Raw genomic sequence first — 13,502 nt, 5'->3', positions numbered from 1 at the left:
ATTTAAGACATAGAATTTCCTCATGTTATTAAAAAATCATCATCAGTATTTAATGACTGCACAAATGCATCATTATATGAATGTAGCATAAATCTAGAAAAAGGGGATCTGATCTTGAAGGGTCATTTGACAGAATTGATTTCTTTGAGTTTCTTTAAAAGGCCAGTGCCCCAGACAGAAGAGCATGGACCGGACCACTGTAGGGGAGGCCTGCTGCATTGGAGGTTGTGCCAACAGGGTTTCTCATGGGGCAGCTCCAGTCCCTCAACATTCCCACAGGAAAGGACCCTCTGTAATGGGATTTCTCCTTCTGGTCTGGGACTCAAGCCTTTGTACCAGACATATGGAGGCCAGTTTCATCTCAAGGGGGCTTTATTCACAGCCCCACTATAGCAATAGCTTAAAAATACTTCCCAAAGCCAGGAGAGATCCCCAGCCAGGGCCACAATAATTTGTCATCTGATTCATAACACTTGCATCAAAGCTAGAGAAGACTCCAGCACTGAAGGAGAATAATAATGGCTCTTATTTACCAAAGACCTGCTAGGTGGTAAGCCCTGTGTTACGAGCTTTACACATACTTCTTTTTTTTTTTTAAGATTTCTTAATTTTTATTTATTTGACAGAGAGAGAGACACAGCGAGAGAGGGAACACAAACGGGGGGAGTGGGAGAGGGAGAAGCAGGCTTCCCGCGGAGCAGGGAGCCCGATGCAGGGCTCGATCCCAGGACCCTGGGATCATGACCTGAGCCGAAGACAGATGCTTAACCGACTGAGCCACCCAGGTGCCCCTACACATACTTTTTTTATTCAATACTCACTGTGGGATTGACAGGTAATAACTATTATTAACCCCATTTTAGTAAAGTGAAGAGACTTCCTAGCCCTGGAATAAGGCCTTCTCACTCCTTAAGAAAAGGAGGAACAGGTCCCAGCTAGCAAAATCCTTTCAAACTCCAACCTGTGCCCCAACTCCACAACTCTTAAAAAGCAATGTTAGGCATGAGAGTGCTCAGTCAATGCCCAAATGACAGACATTCTAAAATTCTAAAGTTTCCAAAGTTCCCCAAGGACAAGAAAAGGCTGGCCTCTCTTCCAGTGCCAGATAATAGTACAGGAGATATAGTGAAGTCTTACCTTTAATAACACATTTAAAATAACTTGTTCAAAATCAGATCTGTCCAGATCCACTTACAGAAGCTAACAGACACTGAGATATTTGGAAGTAATTTCATCAGGATGATGACGTACCAGTCATGCATTTCCTAAGTACTCATCTTACAATTCCCAAACTCAGTCTCTGCCTCTCCCTCTCTGGGTACTGACAAGAGTAGCATAGGAAACATGCTGCTGGCCAGTGGAGGCCTCAGCTCACCTCCCTTGCAGAACCACAAGGCATGTGTCCCGGCACCATGTGCAAGACTGTCATGGCGGCAGCAGCAACAGGCGTGTGCTTATTACCTAGGAGCATTCTGTCCTCAGAGCAGAGGTCGGCTTGACTGGGCAGACCAGGGAGGATGCAGTAACTGTTTTAACAATTAATTTCCCTTTAATTCCCATCTCTGTGGCTCATCATCGAACAGAAGGAAGGTTTGGAGAATGAAACCAGCTCTTTTTTATGCCCCAGCTCTAAAACTTTAATTTGTCTAAAAGAATTCTACCACACAGGGCTAGTAGATTATTTGGGAATTTTATATAGAAAAGCTTTATATGAAAGCTTGACATGAAACAAATCTTCTCTCATCTTATTTTTTAAATCAGAATTCTTTTAAAACTAGACATTAATCTGTACTTTCAATTAGTTTGTTCTTTCCATTCATTCACTCCCATGGCTTGGATAAACACCTGCCACCTGCCAAACCCTGGGCCTACAGACAGGAACCCCAAAGATAATGGGGTGCAGTCCCTTTCCTCAAGAATCTTGGTCAACTGTGGAACAAAGATAGGTAAAGAGAAAATTCCTTTATGATATGATAATGCTGTAATTGAAAAATGGACAAAGAACAATGAGGTCACTGAAGAAAGATGATCTTGAGGAATGAGAGAAGATTTCACAGACCATGAGATGGAGATAAGGCAAGAAATGCCATTTCCTCTTACAAACCCCTAACCCTTCTTCTCCACCTTTTCAAATTTTTCATGCCATTGAAGAAATAGACCCAATTACATGAAGTCTACTTTAATAACTGACTTCTGCACATACATGTTATGGGTTCCTTGGAAGCTGAGATACTAATTCATTTTTTGCATATATATTTTAGGCCATGTACTCCTTGGTATGCAATTACTAAAATCCTTATTAAAACAAAGCCACCCCACCCAGAGGACATAAGCACCCTCTATATGACCAGATCAAGTAGCAACCAAGTTACCCCAAGCTAATGATGCCACCTTTTTTTTATCAAATGGAATTTCATGTCTCTTGTATAATGTTTATTCTCTTTCTTAACCTGATCCCCCCCCAACACATGCACACACATTTACTCCTTAATTTTTCTCAAGTTTTATCTCAGAAAAACAATGTCCCAGACATGTACAGTGAAATGCTTAAAATGGTGGCTTCAAATTCTGTAGACCTGGATTTGGATTCTATCTTCCTCCTTCTCAGGTATGTGATGCTGGACAAGAGGCTTAAACCCTCTGATCACTGTTTCCTTTCTGAGAGGGGATCATCATTTTTGTCAACCTCACAGATTAAATGTGATAATATCCTCAAAGTGCCATCTCTGCCACACAGTAAGCACCCTAGAAATGTTCACTGTGATTATCACTGACATATGCATCCTCTGAAGAGAATGAATACACCCTCCCCTAATTCTTTCCATTTGGTCCAGTTATTCAATAATAATTCTCTTTTCTCTCTTACCTTCCTAACCTAATCATGCCATAAGGGTGATAATAGTAACGCTTACATGTTAAGGAAAAGAAAGATGGTTTGTATGTAAATGAAATAAATAGCAGAAATCTTCCATTCCTTCAGCAGGTATTCACTGAGGTCATCCTATATGCCAGGGACCCAGTGTATCCTATAAATGCAGAAGTGATGAAGGCATTGTTCTGTAGTGCTAGGAAGAATGTTCTCACGACAGTATGATGAGTACATGAGGCAGGTTCAGTCTGAAGAGAGCAGAGGGGTCCCAACTTACATGAGTGGAACATGGGTCAAGATGTGCCTCTGAGGCCAGGACATGAAGGAGAAAGAGGAGTTTTGAGGAGGTTTTGTAAAGAAGGGTAAGAGGAGTATATTCTAGACAGAGGGAATGCCATGCAAGTGCCATTTGGAATGGAATGCAAAGGAGAAAAGGAACATTCTGTAACTAACAGAGCAGTTCCATTGAGTTAGCACAAAAGTGGGAGGTAAAGAGTATGGAGGAAAGAGGCAGGCCATCATACTGGGCACACTGAAGGCCATGGTGAGCAGCTGGACCTTTATCTTTGGCCACTGTGGGCCCATTGATGCATCCTCACCAGAAAGTTCTACTTTATAAGACCTCATGGGCTACAATGTGAAGAATTCAAAAGGGACAAGAGTGGAGACAATGTGTCTTATTAGCAGCTGCAGCAGTGGCAGCAGTGAGAGACAGTCATGGCCAGACATGGGCTAGTGGCATTGGTGGTGGAGGGAGGCTTTGGATTTGAGAAGCTTTTAGACCTAGAACCTGGCAGTCTGCTCAAGAGCATGGGGGGACAAACTGCACATAGAAGGAGAAGGAGGTGTGAGATAATTTCACACCTCCATTCTAGCTTTGTCTTCCATTAAACCTGGTGTTTCATAAGTACCAACACTCAAGGTTCTTGTTTTGATTTTACAGGTTCCCAGAATTGAGATCAATCCTAAAGATATCATTGTCATTACAAAGCCACCAAAACCCAGTGCCATTTCAGAGGTTTCTGAAAGTTGCCACATAGGTCATCTCACCAGACTGCACAGTCTTGGTAGAGCAGCAGCTAGGGTGAAGGTGTTCATTATCACCTTTAGACTATTCGCCTAAAGAACGACTTAGGGTCTTCATAATGTAGTAGTACACGAAATGCTTAGAGGAGCTCTATAAACAGTTTTTGCCTGGGTTCAAATCCCAGTTCTTCCACTCACAAGTTATGTGACTAAAGGCAAGTTATACAACCTCTCTGTCCCTCAGTTACCTCATCTGTAAAATATGAGTTACCTGAGGTGGGTTAAGAGGTAAGAAACATAAAGTGCTTAGTTCTCTGCCTGGAATATAGACTATTTGCTCAATAAGTGATAGTTTTATTAGAAATATTCTTTGTTAACAAAGTGTTGGGTTGCTGAGTGAGGGTCATGAGTCAACCAATCGATTCTGGCTTGGAACCTCACACTCTCGTGTTCTGGACTGTACTTATGCCTGCTCTCCATGGGACGGGGATGGGTGGAGTTGGCACTAACTTTCGTGCTATGACCCCTGCCCAGGCATCCTGGAGTCTGTGAGCTCAAAGTTTGTCAGAGAGTGGTCACGTGGGTGGGCCATTTGCCATTTGGAAAGTGAAGTTAGAGCTTTGAAAGCCTGGCTCTTGGATGACTCAGGTGTTTTATGGAGTCTTCAGTGCTATTGTGAGGTGAAGCAGTGGAGGGTGGGATGATTTCCAGTTGTTTTTTTTCCTTTTTGAACAAACTGCTCTGAATTTCCAGAGCTGGCATGATGCCAACTACATTTACCTTTATTTAATCACTCAATAGACTCCTCTGCAAAAACCGGGGTAATTAGGCCCAAAATATATCACCCAGAGGCTTATTTTAATTACTGGAAATAAAAGCTAGATCCCAATTTCAACAAAATTACCAGACTGTTTCCCTTCCAAGAATTTCTGGCAGTGTTTAAGTTCCCTGGTTGATTCTCTCTATGAGATTGTCCATCCTCAGCACTAAGGAGGCCAGATACAGGGGGCAGCCTTCTGTAGAGCAGTCAGCAGCAGGATGCACTGGCCAGGGAAGGTTCCCTGAGACAACACCCCTCAGATCCACAAATGAGTCTGGAAAGTTTTCCTCACGCTGCTCCAAGACTAATGGGAGAACGCAAGAGACACATGCTCAGACGTCGGACATCCCCAGTTTGCATCCCACCTTGCCACTAGCTGTGTGACTTTGGCCATGATACTTTCATCCTCTGGGGCTCAGTCAGTCTACTCTCCCAAACCATGGGACATGTGATGATAATTACCCATGAGGACTCAAAGATGTGCTCCATCACACAGTTGGGATTTAGAATCCAACTTTTTTTTAATATCTCTGAAGATTACAATCAATGCAATGATAAGCCACTGTGTCACAGTTTAATTGGTAGCAGATTCTCTTTCTTATGGGCACATAAAATCATGGTGCTTATTTGATAAAATATGACATGTAGCACATAGAAACCATTCCCTGATAAAATGTTAAGTTCTCAGATTATTGTGTTTTGTTTTTTTTTTTTCCATTGCTCTTCTGCTCTTATACCACAACCTTCTTAAAAGAACCAGATATATGCAGAAGAGAATACTGGTTCTACAAGAGTTTTTGGACTGGGCCAGAAAAACACCAATGATTTTGGTCAATACGTAATATTTGCAAGTACCTTGCATACATCACTGTTCTCTAAGCTTATGCTTATGACAGACATCCCTAATCAGCACTCCTTTCCCTGAGCTAAGATGTAGCCTCTGAGTCTTTCTCGGTGCAGTACTACAGACCGCTATTACCAACCCACCAGAGTTGGCCCATGAAGAAAAATCTGTTTTATGTCTCTGACTCAGGATCTTGGAAGATGGAAAAAGAGAATAGGCACTGGCCAAATCAGAAAACTTAGATATATGAAAAAGATCTAAAAAATGATAGAGTTCATCGCACAGAAGAAACCAAAGTCTAGAAGGGTGACATTGGCATAAAATCATAGAGCCAACTCTGCAGAACAAGTATGGAAAATTTCTCCTGTTCACTCTTAAAGACAGAGAATAACTGGTGGTTGCCGGAGGGGAGGTGGGTAGGGGGATGGGTGAAATAGATAAATGGAATTAAGAGTACACTTACCTTGATGAGCACTGAGAAATGTGTGGAATTGTTGAATCACTGTATTGTATACCAGAAACTAATGTAACAAACACTGTATTTAATTATACTCAAATAAAAAAATATTCTCCCATTCTCTTACCCAAAATGTCCTTTCTGCCAAACCATGGTGCCTTTCTCAGCCTCAAAGCCCTCGGTAACTTTAGTAAATAAATGTATATCTGATTGATTAGACTCTGACAAAGAAAAGAGAGGGCAGCAGTCATGTAAAAGTTTTTTTACTTTTTGTTTTTGTAAATTTTCCTCCTGCTCATTTGTCACCATCAACACTTCATTGTTTAGGCAAGCAATTTACAGAAAAAATCAGGAATGGTTATTTCCAGCAAATGATAATTACAATGTGCTGTGCACAAGAAGCAATCCATCCTAGCCCTGTGGTTCCTGTAATTTTAATAGCTAACACCTTTTATCATAATGTTCCTGCTCCTACAAATAAAAAAAAGAAGTCACTATTTAATCCCACGTAATGACGTGCCAACAACCAGCCACCCCACATCCAGTCGAGGCCTTCTCAGGATTTCAGAAGTATTAGACATGTCTGGTGTTTGTTATAAATATTGATTGTTTAATATTCCCAGGCAATGGAAACTGACCAATAAAAATTACATATGGAAAATTGAAAGTGATGGTTGGAATGGGGCTCTCTCCTTCTTGTCAAACTTCAATTTGAAATTAAATTGGGGCCTTCAGCAATAAGACAGGGACTCATGACCTCTGAGTAATTACTTTCCAACTTCATTTTCTTTAATTTGGAGGAGATATTTCTATTCTAAGAAGTGCTGGAAAGGACTATTTTATGAAAATGAAGCTACATCTTAAGAAAAACCTGGTTATTCCTTCCCTCTAGTTCAGGCACGTTCCCATTCCTAGTGAGGTGTGTTTCTACACACCTCCAGTACTCCCCACGCAGCACTCTTGTAATTACACCAACAAACTCAAGAGTCACTGAGACTGATGACACAGCTTGCAACTTAGAACTTCTGCAAGGCTCCTGGAATCAGCCCAGGGGACAGGAAAAGTATGAACAGACAATTCCTTATACTGCTCCCATACTACCTGAGATATGGGGTCCTGATAATTAGAGAAAACATTCTTTGAAGAAGGAAAAGCATTCCAACCCCAGAGAAAGGCATATACAAATACATGAAGGTATGGAATAACACAGTATTTCTAGGGATTATTTCACTCATTCATTTGCTTAACAAACATTTATTGAGTACCCATGGTATGCCAGGCACACTGCTGGAAGCTGAAGATAAAAGAGTGAGTAAAACATGGTCCCTGCCCTCAAGGGCATCCACAGAATGTAGGGAGGCTGGAGCACAGAGACAGAAAATCACCTTACAACGGACTAAGTACAATGAGCCCAATGACTGAAAGTGTACAGGGGCTCTGAGGGCAAATGGGGGGGGGCCAGGTGCAGAGGGACTGAAGCCAGATGTGCAGAAAACAGCAGGATTTAGTGGGAGCCTAGAAGGGCAGGCAGGTGAGTAAGAAGGAGCAGTCAAGGGCAGCTCCTACAGTTCTAGGAGGTCAGTACCATAAACTGGGGTCCTAAATGAAGAGAGAGTGTGGAGCAGGCTCCAGGGGGCTGGTGATGAGCTGTGTTTGGGACACAGTGAGTCTGAGGTATTTGAGAGACATCCCATCGAAGGAGGTCATGGTTTCCTTGAGGACACAGACCATGCCTGACTCATTTTTGAGTCTTTATGCTAAGTATATAAGAGGTTCTCATAAAATAGTGAATGAATAAATAAATGAATACTATGTACAAGAAACACATGTGCAAATGCTTTTCACATGTTATTTCATTTAATTCCCACAGGAACTCTATGAGGAAGGTCTATTATTACCCCATTTTATAGATAAGCCCAAGCCTTAAAAGTTCTGTGGTATAAGGGGGGAGCTAGTATGGCAAGTTCAGAGATAGAAATGTCTCAAAAAAAAAAAGAAAGAAAGAAAGAAAAGGAGAGAGAGAGTACACAGAAACATCATTAGTCACCAGAGAAATGCAAATTAAAACCACAATGAGACACCACTAGAATTGTTATAAATCCACTAAAATTGTTAAAATCCAAAAGACTGACAATACTAAGTATTGGTAAGGATGTAGATAAACTAGAACCCTCATAGTGCTTATGGGAATATAAAATGGCCAACTATAGAAAACAGCTTGGTACTTCCTTATAAAGTTAGACATATGCTTCCCATATGTCCTAGCAATTCCACTTCTAGATTTCTACACAAGAGAAATTAAAATATGTTCACACAAAATTTTTATGTGACTATTCAGAGCAACATTATTTCTAATAGCCAAAAGTTGGAAACAATTCAAATGTCTATCAACTAGAGAATGGATAAACAAAGTGTGCCATATTCACACAGTGTAATACTATTCAGCAATAAAAACGAATTCAGTACTGATACACCTTAAAATATGGATGAACTTCAAAAACATTATGCTAAGGAAAGAAGCCAGACACAAAAGACACTGAATTGTATAATTTCACTTACATGATATTTCCAAAAAAAGGCAAATCTATAGAGAAGAGAGTAGAAGAGTGGTTGCTCAGAGCTGGGGTAGGGGTGGAGGAGTAGGGGTGGGATGCAGACAGACAGCAAATGGAACTTTCGGCAATGAAGGAAGTGTTAGCAACTGAGTTATGGTCATGGTTGTACCACTACACATGTACTGAAACTCATCAAACTGAATACTTACAATGGTTAAATTTTAAAGCATGTAAATTTCACTCCAATAAAACTAAAAGCAAGCAAGCAAAGGAAGAAAAAGAGCTGTGTGATTTAGAAGAGGTAGGGAGTTCCCGACCAGGTTGGTGAGATTTAAGCAGCATCCTAAGGGATGCATTTGTGCTGGACCTTGAAGACTAGGTAGGATTTCAACAGATTGAGATGGCATACTAAGGAATTCCAGACAAAGAAAGCAGCATGAGTTAGAAAATGCCAGGCATGTTTGGGCAATATCCAGACATCCATTTTGGCTGAATATCTGGATGGAGAAAAGTAGATGAAAAAGCTGAGAAATGTGGTTATGGCCAGATCACAGAAGCTGAGAATGGTTGTAAGACTTAATTTGGTAGAGAGTGGGGACCCACAGAACATTCCAGAGTACAGGAGTGTCCTGGCAAAGATTAATGCGGCAGCAATGAGGAATGTGTGTTGGAAGGGTGAGAGAGGATCAAATGAAAGGCTCAGACAACAGGCCGTAGTGAATGAGGGCCAAACTATGCTCACTTGCCTATGTCGATAATGCAAAGGAACAGAGAGACGCATTGTACCAGATAGAAAAGAAAATAGTAAGACACCAGTTATTTGGCACTTCTATGATCCAGGCACTGTTTTAAAGGATGACTGTTCTAAAGGAGAGACAGAGAGTTAAGACCTGCTATACACAGAATGAGTCAAATGGATTGATGATCATCTTTAGGTCTGGCTCCAAAGAAAGGGAATAAAGATTAGGGAGGTCATAAAATGCTTATCTAAGGAGTGTTATGGAAACCACAGATATGGAAGCTTGTAACTGAATAAGGAATGGTGATACTTCTAAGGTGGAAGGATGGTAAGTGAGACAAATGACAAAGACCAGTTTACATGGCTACCTACCCCAGGAAGGCAGGAGCACCTGACCTGCGGGCACTCTCTATGGATGTCACCACTGCTTTAAATGTACACAGTATACATTAAGTAAACATGTATTGACATGACTGAACAGAACCAAATGGGTCTAAAGAAAATTGTTACACTCCGCTGCTTCTCAGGATCAAATCCTTGCCCACCTACTTTTAAAATAATCTCAGCACCTTATGTTCTGTATCCATGAAGTGGGACTATAGCATATGAACAATCAACATCCCAAACCTAGCTGAGATCCCAAACTGGCTTCCTGAAAGCTGAATCCAGCTGTTTGGGGCTCAGAGAATGTTTATAAATATATTTTTTATTAGCTGCCAACACTTAAATATCAGGAAATTTCACATTTTCAGTTTCTCTTGAGAAGTTGGGAGTTCTGGCAACTGTATGGCCCAATTCCACATGGTGTGAAATCACAGCTGAGAAGCGCTTGTCCTCATTAAACATTAGAGTCCCTGTCCGGTGCACTTCATTCATTCATTCATTTGCTCATTCATTCAACAAATATTTATCAAGTACATAGTACATGCAGGGCAATATTGTAGGGTTTGGAAATACAAATGAATGAAACAGATGAAATCCTTACATGCTGGAGCTCATTTTCTCACAAGCAGAGCCAGACAATCAATCAATCAAGGGCTATATATATATATATTTCAGGTGGTGATAAGTTCTAAGAAACATAAAGAAGTAAGGTGCAGAGATGGAAAGAGGATGGTGAGGTGCTGGGTATTAAAGACAGGGTAATCGGGACAGGGAAACCTCTCTGATTAGGTGACACCTGAGCCAAGATCAGATTTACATGAGGAAACAAGCCCTCAGACCTGAGGCAGAGATAGGTCAAGCTTAGGCAACAGTAAGTACAATCATGTTTTAGGTGTAAGAAACAAGAATCAGAGGGCACTTCAGGCCCTAGCAATAGTTTGGATTTTATTTTGAGTGAGATGGGAAATCAATAGTGAGTTTGAGCAGAGGAGTGACATAGTCGAACATACTCATTTACGTTGGTGACTGGTCCCTGTAAGAATCATTTTTGGCCCATGGTTTAAAGCAAGATGGGCAAAGGTTAAAGAGTTAGAGATGGGCTCTGTCTGGAGAGGGAAAATAATCTGACTATGAGGCAGGAATCTCCCGATCTTTAGAATACAGACTTCGTACAAAAGACTAACCCCAAACTTAGCAGTGACTTAAATTAACTAATGTCTGTGGGCAGAGTTAACATACAGTGAATCCACTTAGAAAACCAAGCTCACAGGACCCTAAGACTGGGCATTGCTTGACTCTAGTCCAAAAGGAAAGGCTCCTGGTGGATGTGAATGGGGAACATTCTCCTGGCCCACTTACAAAAACTTCTTTAGGCTTCCATCTTTACCAGCGACATTCCATCCCCACTGATACACTCAACTTGGTGGACAAGTCTTAAGCCTTGTTTTATTTCATCAACTTTGAGTTAACTCTCATGTTATCCCAACTCAGATAAGAAAAATCTAACCGTTGCACTCCAAAACAAAGTAGCGATTGATGCTAGGTGTTCAACATGACCTGGTGTTCCAGAAAATCCATTCCTTGACCCTGAGCAGTTTGAAACGTTTGACAAGAGGAAGAGATCTACTCACAATCAGAACATGATCCCGTCCCATTGTGATGACCGTCCGGTTCACTGTTCGAAGAAGCTGGACCATGATTTCTTGGATATGGTGGTAGGTGAAGGCCTGAAACACAATCAGAGACATCTGTGTGACAACCAGACATTGTATCTGCACATCTCTTCCAAAGGACATACAACAGCAGTCAGACACGGTGATCACCAAGATCTCCACCACCAGTGCCAACACCAGTACCCCCATCATCATCATTATAGTCATTATCATCATATCCCCATGGCCATCACCACCTGGCACTGGCACCAGGAATTTCACTAAATTTCACTAAATTTTACTAAATATAAGGCAGAGATTAAGAGCTTAACTCTGGAATCAGAAACTGTTGTTTTAGAATACTAACTGCAGAATTATTGTGCTATTGGCTACTTCTCTGAATCTTGGTTTCTTCATTGGTGTAACAGTCAGAATCTAACCTGGAATAAGGAGGAAATTTACTGCAGGTTATATGGGTGATGAAAAAGCTGAGTCACAAAACAAAATAACCTAGGGATTAGCAATAGAAGGAAGTCACTATCACCACTGAGCTTAAGGGACAAATAGAGGGGGAAAGGTTTCTGGAGTCCAGGACTGGCCTTATGTGATGGAAACTATAACCATGGGAGAGCTTATACAGTAGAAGCTGTGTTATCTATCTTGGGGGAAATCCATGGTGAGTTGTTGTAACATTTGTAGGGTGCTACCCACTTTCAATACAAATCACTGAACCTTGGGTAGAACTTAACCGATGCTTTTTGAGCATTTGCTATGATGTGCAAGGGTTTCAGGAATATTTACAATGCAGATTCACTACATTCTCAAATCCTTTTACCAGCATACCCTTAAGGCACAGAGTTTCATCTATGCACATCTGGGAGGGTGGTCATGGCCAAGTGCAAAGGCCTTGGGATTTTTTTTTTTTTATTATGTTATGTTAATCACCATACATTACATCATTAGTTTTTGATGTAGTGTTCCATGATTCATTGTTTGCATATAACACCCAGTGCTCCATTCAATACGTGCCCTCTTTAATACCCATCACCAGGCTAACCCATCCCCCCACCGCCCTCCCCTTTAGAACCCTCAGTTTGTTTCTCAGAGTCCATCGTCTCTCATGGTTCGTCTCCCCCTCCGATTTCCCCCCCTTCATTTTTCCCTTCCTGCTATCTTCTTTTTTTTAACATATAATGTATTATTTGTTTCAGAGGTACAGGTCTGTGATTCATCAGTCTTACACAATTCACAGTGCTCACCATAGCACATACCCTCCCCAATGTCTATCACCCAGCCACCCCATCCCTCACCCCCCACCACTCCAGCAACCCTCAGTTTGTTTCCTGAGATTAAGAATTTCTCATATCAGTGAGATCATATGACATATGTCTTTCTCTGATTGACTTATTTCGCTCAGCATAATACCCTCCAGTTCCATTCACATCATTGCAAATGGCAAGATTTCATTTCTTTTGATGGCTGCATAATATTGCATTGTATATATATACCACATCTTCTTTATCCATTCATCTGTCGATGGACATCTTGGCTCTTTCCATAGTTTAGGCCTTGGAATTTTAAGATCAGCAGCTCTAGGTCTGAGTTCCAACTCTGCCCTTACCAGCTGTGTGCTCTCACTTATAACTTAACCTCCCTGAGCTTTAATTTTGTCATCTACAAACTATGGAAGATTCTCTCGCTAGTCTTTCGAGGTTGATGTGGACTTAAAAGTGACACATGTAATTCTGGGACAATGCACTTGCCTAATTACACAGTAGGAGATTCTGTGGGTCTGAGAACTAGCCTGGGCATCAGTAACTTCTGAATTTTATGTGGGTTATTCTGATGGCTGAAAACCATGACACAACACACTGTGAAGGTCTGGAAATGGAAGCTGGAATTTGGGAACAGCCTGTGTCTCCAGGACCCAGGCAAAGCCTGACATAAACAAAATGCTTAAGAAACGGTGGCTAAAAAAGCGGATAACTACTCATACTCATTCATAAGCACCTCATTAAACTTTGCTGCATTCAACTCAACTGTAGTTTGTCTCTTAATGTAACCGGTGAAAGGAAAATAGATTCAGAGTTGGGGGAGGCCAAAAGAAAGGAAAGAAAGAAAGAAAGAAAGAAAGAAAGAAAGAAAGAAAGAAAGAA

General features: G+C 41.2%; 1 protein-coding gene across 2 annotated transcripts in view; it reads right to left on the bottom strand.

The window, feature by feature from the left end:
• The window catches only part of DOCK2 (dedicator of cytokinesis 2), a 475,105-nt gene that overhangs the window by 215,950 nt on the left and 245,653 nt on the right, over nt 1-13,502 (bottom strand). For both annotated transcript variants that reach the window (XM_032403689.1, XM_032403690.1), the window contains one exon: nt 11,326-11,421. In XM_032403689.1, the coding sequence (XP_032259580.1) occupies nt 11,326-11,421 (96 nt within the window). The remainder of the gene's footprint in view (nt 1-11,325; nt 11,422-13,502) is intronic.

Source organism: Phoca vitulina, unplaced genomic scaffold (genome assembly GCF_004348235.1).
Source record: "Phoca vitulina isolate PV1807 unplaced genomic scaffold, GSC_HSeal_1.0 scaffold6, whole genome shotgun sequence".
NCBI classification, from domain to species: domain Eukaryota; kingdom Metazoa; phylum Chordata; class Mammalia; order Carnivora; family Phocidae; genus Phoca; species Phoca vitulina.
Note: the sequence above shows the minus strand (reverse complement) of the source record. Positions and strands in the feature narration are given on the sequence as shown.